At 38.2% G+C, this 14687-nt stretch overlaps 1 protein-coding gene across 4 annotated transcripts in view; it reads left to right on the top strand.

Annotated features, from left to right (window-relative positions):
- pid1 (phosphotyrosine interaction domain containing 1) overlaps positions 1–14687 on the top strand; it is a 51128-nt gene that overhangs the window by 22358 nt on the left and 14083 nt on the right. For all 4 annotated transcript variants that reach the window (XR_013817228.1, XM_079825688.1, XM_079825687.1 and 1 more), the window contains exon 2: positions 4449–4595. Coding sequence is in view for 3 of the 4 variants with exons in the window: in XM_079825688.1 (XP_079681814.1) it covers positions 4449–4595 (147 nt within the window). In the remaining variant the exon portion in view is untranslated. The remainder of the gene's footprint in view (positions 1–4448; positions 4596–14687) is intronic.

Below are 14687 nucleotides of genomic sequence, written 5' to 3' on the forward strand. Positions count from 1 at the left end.
GTAGACTTACAATGGCTGCCGCGTGCGCATGTCCGTTAAGTCCAAGTTGGTGAGCGCCCCCTTTGCGGTCGATATGCGCCCTCGATGCGCACTTCTGCCGAGCCACACTGGTGCGGGTTCCGCAGCGGACTTCTTCCCGGCAGTCAAAGCGGCGTCACGTCATGAAAGTAGGGACTTGTAGGAAGACCGTGAGGGTTTAGGGTGCCATTTGGGACAGGACCTAAGTCAGTAGAATGTCTGTTGGGGAGCATCAAAATAAAGTTTTAGCAGATATTAAGCAGTTGGCCTGTTGGCTTCCATGGTTTCTGATTGATTTGAGTATTCTGTTCAGGTGTGTCTTGTTAATTATCTAGTTAGCTCCTTTGTTTGTCTGCGTATTTAAGACCTCAGTTTTGGTCTGTTCCTTGTCTAGCATTGTTTGAACTTTGAGTGTTCGTGGTTCCTCTGAGTTATTCTCCTGTTTATTGTTTTGATTCTTGGATTAAAGATTTTGAGTATCTCTTTTGTTGTGAGCTTCATTACAGCTACCGACCGTAACTGTGTGTGTATAAAAAGTCGACTAAAATAAAATCTGTGTTTTCAAACCTGTCCTGGAGGACCCCCAGCTCTGCACATTTTGTATGTCTCCCTCATCTAACACACCTGATTCAACTCATGAGCTCATTTATTAGAGACTGCAAGACCTGAAGTGGGTGTGTCATATACGGGAGAAATGCAAAAGTGCAGTGCTGGGGGTCCTCCAGGACAGGTTTGAAAACCCCTGGTTTAGACAACACTGTTTTAACTAAAAAATGAAAACTTTTTATGCGTTTTTGGTGTCCATTTACACAACAACTGCATTTTAGGGACCTGAAAATGCAAACTTTTGAAAATGGGTTTGAACCGTTATTGTCTCTGTGTAAACTTTTTTGCGTATCTGTGTGATCGGGGATCGTTGTTATCTGTTAGCGAAAAACACAAAGAAAAAACGTTCCCATTTTTAGCACATGATTTTTTGTGTAAACGTACGTACCCTAAAATCAATCAGCAATTTAATTAAGGCATCACAACATTATAATATACAGTATGAAAAATAGATATTCATTCATTTTTGAATTCCATATTATGATTGTACTATTAAATACAATTAAATATCCAATATGACTGATACATAAAATGGACGCATTCTAGTTTTGTTGTGACACACTGATCTTGTTACATGCGACATAATCAGAATTGTTGACAACGCTCTTTGCTTCGGTACTAAAGTTTCTTTTCTTTTTAGTTTCTTTTTAGCCACTTAAAACTTGCTTAAGTGACAGAAACGTGCATCCAGTGTTCAAGTAAATGGAGAAAATGTGCCTTCCTGAAATGAGGATCTGCCCCCTCTTTCTCAGAAACTCTCTCTCTAGAGAGGAACTCTTCGCTCTGTAGGAGGTAAAGTTTGGAAAACAATATCTAATTTCAAGAAGGGAAGTTTAAGGTCGACATTCTGAAAAGTTTGAATGATCAGTTACTTTGGAAGATGCATTTTATTATGACTTTGTGGAAACAGACTGAAATGATTGGTACATGCAAGGACACAACAATGACAGTGCTTTTAAACACAAACACATGCAGTTTTTCATGGAAGATGTCCATCTCTCCAGTCTTCTGTTGAATAAGCTGTAAATAGAGGCAGGTTCCAAGGTTTTTTTTGACTTCCTGACTGAGAATAAAAATGAAGCACAGTGAAAATATTATGAATAAAATTCCAGATTTATTTCAACATCGCCCTCCCCTGAACAGACCTCTCTTTCTTTCTCTCTCTCTCTCTCTCTCTGTTTTTTTCTTTCTCTGCTTCTCTCTTTATTCTTTTATCCTCAGACCACAGGAATGTTTCTTTCTCTCAGAAAGTTGTAAAGTGCTGATTCTGGGCTCAGGGTGCGTTTATACATGTGGCTTCTGTCGTTTACTCTGTCTCTCACTCTGTTTGCCCACTTTCCCATATTCTAGATTTCTCCACTTTCTTCTATCCCTTTAAAATCTTCTATCATCAATGACTCATTCAGTCAGATTCAGATTAATCTAAGTGCCCGTCATTCACCAAGTTCTATACCCTGCCCCATAAATGTTTATGTTTTGGCTAACTTTAACTGTCAGCTACTGCTCAGAGTGTAGTACTCTCCATTTAACACATTTTACCATGTTTAAACGAAGTGTGATTCAGGAACAAATGACTCTTGAACTGTTTCCTTTTAGTATGTTTCCCTCCACCTTTTTTTGGAATATCGCATTAAAAAATGCTGGATGAAAACCCCAAGATTCGTTGTATAATTTTCTATTCGATTAGAATAAATGCGCATAAACTACGACGAAAACACATTTACAGAGTAAATCCTTCTATGCACAACAAGCAAACAAAAATCATGTGACTTTGCCTCAACTGATGATTGGATAATTGGACTAAAATGTGATGAGATTTCTCGTCGAGGTGAAAAGCTGTCTCACGTCATATTGTCATGATGGAGTGTGAGGGTGAAGTTAGGATAGAATATGCCAACGCTACGTTTACATTACGTCTCCACTGTCGTTTAGCTTTTTATAGAAATAAAGACTATTTAATTCAGGTGGAAAACAGTCGCTTCAATTCCACCAGCTCCAATACGAGCTGTTTGAGCCGTACATATTGCGCAGACTAATCACTGATCACGTGACGAGAAGTCTGACAGGACTGTGGCGGAGGTTTCGTTGCACGACAGAAGCGTCAGACAAATGTCTATCTGTAAAATGCGCGTTGAGCCCCGCCGCTCCCTATTCACAGAGTACGCACGATTGCGAAATTGAAAGTGAAAGTAAACACGAGTGCGATTTTTTTTTTTTTCAATACGTACAGCTGTTTGAAAGTGGCTCCCTGAGGCATGCGAATATCTCTCAATATGAAAGCTCCCCAAAATTTGTGGGAAGGAGTTTAGTTAGGAGGTCAAAAGTTGTAGAAGCTCATAAATCATGTGCAGTTCTAAGGTCTGAAGAGACAAAAAAAAAGGCCAGTTGAGTTTGTGGCAAAACCTTTTACAGTGTTTGAGTATTGTTGTCTTTTACTAGCCTAGAAATCTAGACGCACCCTAGTGGTAGAACATTTATTTTGCCGCGAGTGTAGTCTAGCAACTCTCGGTAGACCTGAGAGCTGGAAAAACCAAACTCTGGTCAGGCCAATCACAGTGTGTGTAGAGTCGGTGGGCGGGCTTAACATAATGACGGCACGTCACGGCAGAGTTGCGGAGGTTCTGCGTGCTACTCGTAAACAAAGAAGCTGACGAACAGCGGTCTTTCGAATCGGCTTTGGCCGCGACTGGAAGACATGGAGTTAAGCTTTCCTTTGAGAAAAGAACAAAGAACGGCACTGAAGTCATTCTTAAGAAAAGAAGATATGTTCAAAGTTTTGCCTACCGGATACGGCGAAAGTCTATCAACTAACGTTAGCTCGGCTTCACCTTCTGCGTTGCTCTGGTTGGTTGTGACGCTATCCAATTGCGTGCAGATGGAATTTGAAAGACAACCGTTTATCCCGCCCCTCAGATTGAGCCCTGTCAATGGTGAGTGTCCAGACCCAACATCTTGATGTGGGTCTGGCTTGGCAGGCTAGCCTTTTACTGTATATGACGGCAAATTCATACTCAGAAAGTAGAACTGAAATGGCATTCATTACAAGATGATGAGTTAAAGCATTTCAAATGCACCTGCAAACAATTTTTCTAGTTGTGTATTTTGCCATTGATGATTTCTTAAAAATACTGTGTAAAAATCTTGTCTCGTTCTCGTGAACCCAATTTTACACCATTTTCCCAGGAAGTGACATGGGATGGAAATGGTGCTATTTTTGCAAATGTTTTAAATTCCAATTTTGAAAAAACTACCTTTCTAACTATTAATAAGCAGTAAATTAGGAGTTTATTGAAACAAAAGTCCTAGTTAATAGTGAGCACTGGACTCTAATCTAAAGTGCGACTAAACTTTTATATACATTGTAACCATAGCAGTTTTACACAAGAAATAAAAGTACCACAGAGAAGTTTGTTAATTATTATGTCTGTTCAAAAAATAGCAGTTGAACTTCATAGTTTGGATCCTGTTGTTCATTTGAAATGTATTGAGTTAGATTGTTCCCTGTATAATTTACATGAATCTAATTTAAATCTCCCTTAGCAAATTGATTGGGGGTGAGTGCTGTCTCATAGTGTATTTTATTATATTCACATAACACTAACACAAAATGAGAGTGGTCTGAAAGAAAGACAGACGTCTGTGTAATATCACACAAGTGTGCCATTAACTTTATGGAGTACCTCGGATGTTATGCTCAAACAATTCATTCATCCGTCCAGGTTGTGGAAGTGGTGTTTTATAAGTTTAAGCAGAGGCACCTGCGCAGCTGTATTTGTTAAACAATGTTCAAACTGTAGCCTAAACTGAGATGTTCTGTTTTTCAGCATTTACAGACAATGCTTAAGACCAAACTCAACGTGCTGACGCTCCGGAAGGACCCGCTGCCTACGGTGATCTTTCATGAACCTGAAGCCATCGAGCTGTGTTCCACCACACCTCATAACAAGAACCGCATACACACGGGATATAAGGTAAAGAACCTGCTGATATCTGCCACGAGAGCCAAAAGAGTAGATTTTGAAGTATTTTCTGACCATCTGAATTAAATTAATGGTGCCTCCAACTGTTGCCCAAAGGATGTTTAATGCTCAAGTTTCCAGTGATAAAGAAAAGGTAAAATGTAGTTTAAAGGGGACCTATTATGACCTTTTTTACAAGATGTAATACAAGTCTCAGGTGTCCCCAGAATGTGTCTTGAGAAGTTTCAGCTCAAAATACCCCACGGATCATTGATTATACCAAGTTGTAAATGCCCATTTTTGAGTGGGAGGAAAAACATGCTGCTTTTGTCTCTTTAAATGCAAATGAGCTGCTTCTCAATAGCCTGTACAGCTCGTGCCTCTGTCACTCTGCCAAAAACGAAATATCTGTTTGGTTTTGATGACACTGTTTCAGATTAATGGGGAAAATAACAAATGGGGTGGATGGAATTTTACGACAATAGAGTCGTTGTGTGCACACACTGCCGACAGAAATATGTTAAAGAAACAATATTAAAGTACATTTTGCATAATAGGTCCCCTTTAAACACATGCATCAAGTTCTTAGAAATGGATTCATGTTGGTTTCTTGTGGTTTTGAAAAAAAAATTCAATTTAACGTCATGTGGTGCACATATCATCAACCAAGTAAAAGCTAATAACCTTTTTTTTTCACCTTACGCCTCGAATGCATGTGAAATACGTGTGATCTTAATTATTACACAAGGTATGCATTTATCTGCATGTTGGTCGCACCACAAGATTTTGACTTGGCAGACAAACAGTTTTCAAATTTTAATGGATAGTCAAGCAGTTTCCCACCCCCCAAAAAAATTAAGCCAAACTATTTAATAAGATTTTCTTTTCAAGAATGTTGAACTTTTAATATGGCTTCTTTTTCATTATTCATTCTTAGAGAAGTTGTATGATCCTGACGTTTTTGACTTCATTAACTTGTATTATTAAATAAATATATAGAGCTGGACTGAAAAACTTTAAAATGATACTCCAAAATGACCCAAATAAGGCCAACAGAAAGAAATGTTGAAATAACTCTATTTAAATGAGTTTATTTAAAATAATGGTGTGAGTTTGGCCGGCTCTGATGTCTGACCAGGAAACCTGTTTAGAAAACAATATTTTTGAAGTTCCATTCAGTGTCACAAGTACACAAGTTAGCACACGAGTAGCAGACAAATGACACGCTTCCAGTGTTGGGAGTAATGCGCTACAAAGTAATGCGTTACTGTAATTCCACTACTTTTAGCGGTAAAACGCATGTAACTAAATATTTTTTTTTCAATCAAGTAACTCAATTACAATTACTGAAATTTAAATGAGTTTGTAACTCGTGTTACTCTCTTTTGTGAAAAATGAATGCTTGCGGACAAGAAGCTCAAATCTAGGCCCTAGCCCGGCCCATGTCCGACAGCTTATCAAAATTCTCGGCCCGAGTCCGACTGGAGCCCGTGTTGTTTTATCCTCCCTATTACACATTGTTGCAGCCATTAAAATAGTTAAGTTTTGTTTTTAATGTCAAAGTAGTTATATTTAGTACCGTTTCTTTATTAAGTTAATTTAGATTATTATTATTTTTTGGTTAAATTAAAGTTTTTATTTTTTAAAGTGACGACCAAGCGGCCAGTGGCCGACAGTGAGTTAACCCAACGCTTTAGCCTCTCAAATCAACACTTGACTTGTCTTGGCTATAATAAAATCCATAGATATCAAACACTTCAAGCGTCACAATGTTAGTTTAAACGTTTAGCCTACTATCACCACCACAGTAAAAAGGCATTTTTGATAAGTTGAGGTAGGCGTTCGCAAATGAAAGAGACTACCCAATGTAAACAAATAATAATAATAAAAAAAAACATGCAGGTTGTCTTACCTTACACCTCTCTGCAAAATGAATATAAATGCGATCTTCATTTCCCTCACTTATATGCACATTTAACGGACTTCACGTCAACGAAAACAACAGATATGAGCTGCATTTGATTCATCAGCTCATTTCAAGATCCAAGACCACAATATGAGAGAGCGACCTAAGCACTGCTGAGATCATTTAGTGTCATTAGTTTTAATGAAGATGATTGTGGTTTTGAGCATCTGAGACTTACTTCACTTGCGGCAGTTTGCGTGTTGGCTTGCTATTCATTTGCGGCGACGCGTGTTGCAGTAGCGCCATCATATCTGGGTAAAACATCCTATAACCCGCTCTCACACAATTCACATTTCACAATTTGCCAGGAGTAAAATTTACATATGTGGTTTAAACAACCAGATGCATTTACACTTGTCCAGTTTCGCCTGAAATGTTGAATGAAATATTATGTTTGTGTTTGACTGTTTAGTACTGTTCATATTTACATTTAAAAAGCAGACATAAAAGTAACTTAAAAGTTACTTTCCCTAGTAACTAACTAGTACTTTTGATATACAGTAATTGGTAAAGTACTTAAATTACTTTTTAAAAGAAGTAACTGTAACTAATTACTAATTTTCAGTAACTTGCCCAACACTGCACGCTACACATAAAAAAAACAAAAAAAAACTGATTGATGCATTTGGACACATTCATGTGCTGTGTTGGTCCACCTGTCCTTGTAGAATATTGTAGGGTCACATGCATGTATTGAAAGGAAAAACAGCCGAATAATACATAAGCTAAAAATACAGAAAATCTCTCATGGATATCGGCCTACTAAAGAAGCTGCGGTGTTGTTGCCATGGATACCTCAGCATCCATTCATCGCAAAATGCTGGCTAAGACAAACACAGAGCATCTCTTTCTCTTTCCCTCTCCGTCTGTCTGTCTATGTCTTTGTCATGCTCCTTCCACCTCACTAGTGTTTCTCTTTCTTTCTCTTGAAAGCTGTAGGACCCGGCATAATTTATGCCACATTTCTAACATTAAAGGAATGTACTGTGGGCACATATTTGCGCTCAGTTGAAAAATTTCACATATTTTCATCTGTGTATTTTAACATGGACCTCAGAGAATATAAAGCATCTGGCTTACACTAAACTCGCTCGCACACACTCCACCACAAGCGTGTCTACATTTTTGGGTGTAGACCGGTTTTATAATGATTCGCATTTTTCTTGAAATGGCAAAAGCCGTTTTAACGGTTGTCCAGTGCGTTGATCTAACAGACCACGTGTTATTGCATGAGAGTAGCTGTTTGAGAGAGTTAGTGATAGAAAGACAGACAGAAAGAACGACCTAATCATCCTTTGAGACCCTTTGATTATGTAACAACTCAACAAAGCTAGTCTATATGCTGTTTCCATGGTGATCGGCCCCGTTGTGTGTGTGTGTGTGTGTGTGTGTGTGTGTGTACACACTCCTTTGCTCACTTCTCCCTAGGCATACATAAAATATCTGCTCTGCCTCTGTTTAAACCAGTGTTCAATTAGTATAATTGAGATTATAGAGTTTTTGGATTTTTTTGTTTTCACTTTTATTTTCATTAAAGTTTATGTAACTTTGTTGGGTGTTTTTGTCATTTTTATAATTTATAAAAATATATTTCTATGTTAGAAATTAGGAATGGTGAGAGAACTTGGTACGTTTTCCGTCTTCTAACCAAACTTGGATCTTCAGCCGACGAAGTTTAAGTCCTGTTTGGCTAGCACACTTCCCATAATGTTTACGCATTAGGTCAGCAGAGTAGACGTCGTTTGTGGGTGTTTGAATGCATTTGACCACTACACTACCAAAGCAATCTGGTCAAAATCGTTTTCGACTGCCTCTGGAAGTGGTCTAAAGTGGACAAGCTCAAAACGTATTAGACCCCGTTTACTCCTGTATTTAGTGTTGTCCACTTGTGATCCGATTGACCAAAACACATCTTAAAACCAGGTGTGAACAGGGCCAAAGAATGATCCCATGAGCCGTATATTCCAAGAAAATCCTGACCCTGGCCATTAAAGTTTGTGAGACTATTAGCGCCGCAGTATTACTACTATTCACCCAGAAAAAGCAAACAAGCTGTGAGAAATCAAGACATACAATCCATGTACTCTGAGGTGAAATATATCCATTGTGTTCGTCGCAACAAGAAGTTATCGTGTTCACATCTGTCAACTGTCATTCTGACTGTCATCAGACACCCGGAGTTCCGGGCTGGAGATATTTAACTCAGTGAAGAAAGTACACAGATACTTTTTGGGGATTTCTAGGCATTGTATTTCATGTCCCATTTTTGTCTTGATTTCTCACAACTTTTCCTTGGCAAGTCAGAGTGAAGTGCAGTGCAAATAAGAGTCTCATGAATGTACAGTCGAGCACCCCTGTTGAAAAAAAAACAGCATAAGCTGGTTAGGTATGTTTTGAAGCATGGCAGCTGGTTTAAGCTGGTCAAGTGCTGGTCCTAAGAAACTAGCTCCAGCTCAGGCATAAACTAGCGCAAACCAGTTGTCATGCTTCAAAACATACCTAACCACCATATGCTGTTTTTTATTTTCAACAGGGACAGAAGACCAACGGCCAAGGTTAGGATTTTCGTTAAATAATACATTACATTTTAGTTGTTGTTTTTTTGTTTTAACAAACCCTATCACACACCCACAGAACATGTGGAACAACTTGAGGGTGAGTTGGTAAATGATGACTGAATTTTCATTTTTGGTTGAACTATCCCTTTAAAGAAACCGAGATGCTGGGTACACAGACAGAGTATATGTAGTGTACTAGAATTCACCTGTTGTGCATTCTGGGTATTGTTAAGGTAGGGTCACACCAAACCGACACCAAAGAACTAGCGCTGATGAAGGCCGACTGTGTTGTGGCCTCGCGTCGGGTAAATAAACAGCACTTGAACACACCAAAAGGACAACAGACGGCTATCAACTAGCACGCACGTTCTGTGCCTGTGTGTAAAGGAGATAACTGTCTATTTAAGCAGATATATTCGTCTATATTCGTCATTCAAAAAGGGAAAGCGAAACTTAGCCTGCAGGTATACAAACCATAAACAAAGCAGCTCTTGCTTACCATTTTGAATATCAATCACGCTGTTCTTTATTCCATGTTATCATGAAAATATTCGCAGTGTTGCTCAGGGAAGATTATAACAGTCTTCCGACTGTTCAGTTTTGATTTACTTGCTCGCTTTCATCACTTTTGCTCTTATTCTCATGCACTGACTGACTCGTTCGCTAAGCTGAACAGCCAATCAGAGTTCTCGCTCTCACCGACGCCGATTCTACATGTTGACCCGACGCCGTCCAACTAGAGCCAACGGTGTGGAAGACACAAAAAACTAAGTTGGCCGACGATTTTCAGCATGTCCGGGAGCTGCCGTTATTGGGTAACATAAACAGCATGACAAATCAACGCATTCCGTGAGAAATCGCCTAACTTACTTTACGTAATCGATTGCGTCAACACGTCGTTCCAGCTCTAATTTCAAGTTAGTTAAAGTCAACTTTTCATAGCGAGTTACCTAACTGTGACATTAAACCAGATCTGAGTGTTAGCTATAAACATGTCAACTTTAACTAATGCTGGGTGCACACTGTGCGATTTATAATAGTCCTTTAAGATTGTTCCTTGTCAGACTGTATGAACATGATCCCCGCTGTAAGCCATGTCACACTGTAAGATCGAAGTTGTCATTAATGTCAGACTGTACGATAGTCAAGGCGCGTTAAAACGGACGCACGCAAGAAAACTCGTCTCGAGTTTTATTTCATCGAACAATGACTCGTTCGGTGACTGTGAGGTGCATACAGGCGGGATTGAAATGGTTACTACAAAGAAATCTCAAGCGTTCATTTTGGTCATAGTTTGAAAGTGTGGTCACCTCTCATTCACTATCTCTCATCTGACAGTGGAAATTAATGTTTCCCACTAACTATAATATAGTAGTATTTAGATGGAAGGATAAGGCTGGGTAGGGTGGGTAAGAGGGATTATTTAGGTTTTTTTAGTTTGTCTTTGTTTTTGTTTTGTTTTTTTTTGTTTTTCCTGTACTCTGTATGTCTATCTGTTGATTTGATTCTGTTCTTCTTTTACCGTTGTTTGTTCTAAAAACAAAAAGAGGACAGTAGGTCCTATCTGCACATATTTCTATGTGGATATACATTATACTCTTGTGTATGATGTAGATAATATAACGATGTGAATATGTGCTCTAATAAAAAATATTTGAAACATTTTGGTCATAGTTTGTCTTGAAAAAATGAAGATAATTTGGCGGTCGTTGTAGGAGAAGTCACACTGCAGGACTGCGCACCAAATCTTCTGACACTGCCAGAATTTCGTCTGAGGTAAAATTTGATCGCAGCCGTCATTAATCGGCTGCCGGTGAACATGTCAAACTAACGATCAAAGACTTCCGATTTTAGCCTAGGATCAGAGGAATCTTTAAGGATTTGCAAACTTTGCCTCAGACGGCCAAATCGTGGACAAAATGGCAGTGTGCACCCTGCTTAACTTTAACTTAAGTCGGGTGCACACGATGCAATTTATAATAGTCCTTTAAGATTGTTCCTTGTCAGTCTGTATGAACATGATCCCTGCTGTACGCCATGTCACACTGTAAGATCGAAGTTGTCATTAATGTCAGACTGTACGATAGTCAAGGCGCGTTAAAATGGACGCACTCAAGAAAACTCATCCAAAGTTTAATATCATCAATCAATGACGCGTTCGGTTCGCGTCCTGCATACAGGCAGGATTGAAATGGTGGCTACAAAGAAATCTCTATTGCTCATTTTGGTCATAGTTTGTCTTGAAAAATGAAGACAATTTGACGGCCGTTGTAGGAGAAGTCACACTGCAGTACTGTGCGGCAAATCTTCTGACTCTGGCAGAATTTCGTCTGAGGTAAAATTTGATCGCAGCGGTCATTAATCGGCTGCCGGTGAACATGTCAAACTAACGATCAAAGACTTCCGATTTTAGCCTAGGATCAGAGGAATCTTTTAGGATTTGCAAAATGTCTCAGACGGCCAAATCATGGCCAAAATCGCACAGTGTGCACCCGGCTTAACTTTCTCAACAAGATTGTGTTCAGATTGTTGCTGTGCTATGACAGAGAAAACTGACTGTAGAAGACGTTTATGCAAATGTCGAAATAGCGCAACACATATTTGTCCATCATTATGTTTTGAGTTCTGACAAATTTCGAAAAGCAATGACGCACGAAATTGAGCTTGTGAAGCTATTAGCATCTGTGTTCTCGTACGTGTGTAGGGAATGTGTCTGGACTTCAGCACGTAAAGGGTGACTCATAGCATGAGTGTTTGTGTTTGTACTAGCGACTCGTCATTTACGTGCTTTTTTTTTGGTGGGAATGTGTTCAGTAAGAGTATATTTGTGTGTATGTTAGTTCTGTATGTTTGTGAAAGCCTTCATTATGGAGTCAGAGGTGAAAGATTCATTCAGTGTGTACAAAGTCTGTCCTGTGTGCTGTTTACACACGCACACCTTCTGTTAACAAACATAGTGACACACACACAGACCAAATATAGTCATCACTTCCCCTCCGAACAAACTTTCTCTGGCTTAAGCACACAAACGCACTCTTTTACATACACACATGTGAGTATACATGACTGTGTGCACATGCCCTCATCGTACAGCTGCGTCAGGGGACACATGCGCCTCTCATTCTGGAATCGGGCAAGATCATTAATATCCCGCTCTGGAATGCCGAGCTGGTGAAGAATTCCTTTTTTTTCTGAATTATACATAGAGAGTCTTGAGCACCAGTTGTTGTTTGTCACGCTGCCACCTGCTGGACACATGAATCACAAGTCAACTAAAACCAAGTATTTAGAATGTGTACTGGAAAATGTGTTTTGTGACTGATTTTCATGTATTTAGATGCACACATTCTATTCATGAATTGGTTTAGATAAAGTAGGGCTGGGCAATGTATTGAATACATTTAATTTAAATGAATATACACTTTTTATGTTGCCACTGTGTGTTTCCCAAAGAGTGTTTGCAACTTCCACATTCCTACAATCATTTTGTACTCAATTTAAAGTGTTTAATACATATTTTAAATAATACTTAGTTTTATTTATTTACTTTATTTAAGTTGTTTAAAGGTAAAGAATGTAACCTCAGATGGTCACACCACTGGACAAAGCAAAATAATATTTTTGGAATTTAAGAATGAGTTCAAAAAATTTTTTTGTCAAATAATGAGCCATTTAAAATATTTTAGGGCTGTCAAAAGATTAATCGCGATTAATCGCATCCAAAATAAAAGTTTGTGTTTGCATAATATATGTGTGTGTACTCTGTTAATTATTATTTATATATAAATACACACACAAGCATGTATATATTTAAGAAAAAAATACTATTTTTATATATAAAACATTTATATTTATATACATTATATATTATATAAATGTATATACAGTATATACATGCAAATATTTCTTAAATATATACATGAATGTGTGTGTATTTATATTCATAATAATTATACACAAATATATTATGTAAACACAAACTTTTATTTTGGATGTGATTAATCGCGATTAATCTTTTGACAGCCATAATTTAAATGAATATACACTTTTTATGTTGCCACTGTGTGTTTCCCAAAGAGTGTTTGCAACTTCCACATTCCTACACTAATTTTGTACTCAATTTAATACGTGTTTAATAAGTGTTTAATACGTATTTTAAATAATACTTAGTTTTATGTATTTACTTCATTTAAGTTGTTTAAAGGTAAAGAATGTAACCTCAGATGGTCACACCACTGGACAAAGCAAAATAACATTTTTGGAATTTAAGAATGAGTTCAAAAATATTTTTTGTCAAATAATGAGCCATTTAAAATATTTCAATATAATATAGTTCTCTTTGAACACAAAATTGGCGTGTCAAATCAACCATGTAGATAATGATTCACAATAATTTTTTGCAGCAATATAAATGTCAGTGGAGGATATTTTCATAAGGGTGGCCAGGCAAATGCAAGCAACCAGTCAGGGGTGGCGCAGAAACCTTCATTATTTCAACATTAAGTCAGAAGTGCGGGATATAAACTCTCAAGTCTGACTTTATAACACCCAATTGTGAGTTATAAAGGTCTGTCACGTCCCAGTAATAAACTCCTATATTTCGCAGTAGATTCATTTAGATTTGATAATAATAATAATAGGTAATAGGCTTGCTGCAGTAGTCAGTGTTAGTGTTCAGGCTTAACACCGGTAAAATCGCGCCCACCGTCGTTTTGAAATTTTTCAGATTTCATTCATCACGAGAGCGAAGAGCTGAATGACAAGATGATCGCGGAAGATTTGATGTCAACACGAAATATAAAAAGGGAGTTTATCATTGTACTGTTTTGTTGTTGTGCTTTTCATTAAGAATATTAGGCTAGTGAACCCACCATTCAAGCAACCCACAGCCGAATTGGCGCTAATTCTAAACCGAAAGTAAAATGCGCACGGCCGCACTGTCATTAATTTACAGCCACACAGTGCACACGCACTTTAATGTGACGGTGAGGGAAAATGTTCTCAATATATTTTGATTCTATTGTTCTATTTTCCACAATGTCAAACCAACGCAGCTTAACCCAAAATGCAAGCTCAAGCCTGCGCTTCTTCCATATAAGCTCATGCAGTTGTGCGCTCTAGACAGAGAATACTCCGTTGCAGGGAACACTTAGGGTAAGAAGAAGTAAATGTATTTATTAAGTATAACTAGGTTGGGTTCCTATACAACTTTCCATCCTTTTAAAAACGGCTAGGCTAAAACATAATTGTAAAAAAAAAGTGTATTTCGCTAGATTTTATAGTGTAAACATATTCAAGTGCGAATGAGAACTGTTTCGAGGGGGATGCCGGATTTGCGAAAAAATAAATAAATAATATTCGGATCCCAAAATTGAAAATCGAATTTTCAAATATTCCGGTCCAGCCCTACTGCCCAAATAACAAAATAATAATAATTTGTTAAATTTATATAGCGCTTTTCTAGGCACTCAAAGCGCTTTACGTAGAAGGGGGGAATCTCCTCAATCACCACCAATGTGCAGCACCACCTGGATGATGCGACGGCAGCCATATTGCGCCAGAACGCCCACCACACACCAG

Source organism: Gobio gobio, assembly GCF_949357685.1.
Source record: "Gobio gobio genome assembly, chromosome: 9".
NCBI classification, from domain to species: domain Eukaryota; kingdom Metazoa; phylum Chordata; class Actinopteri; order Cypriniformes; family Gobionidae; genus Gobio; species Gobio gobio.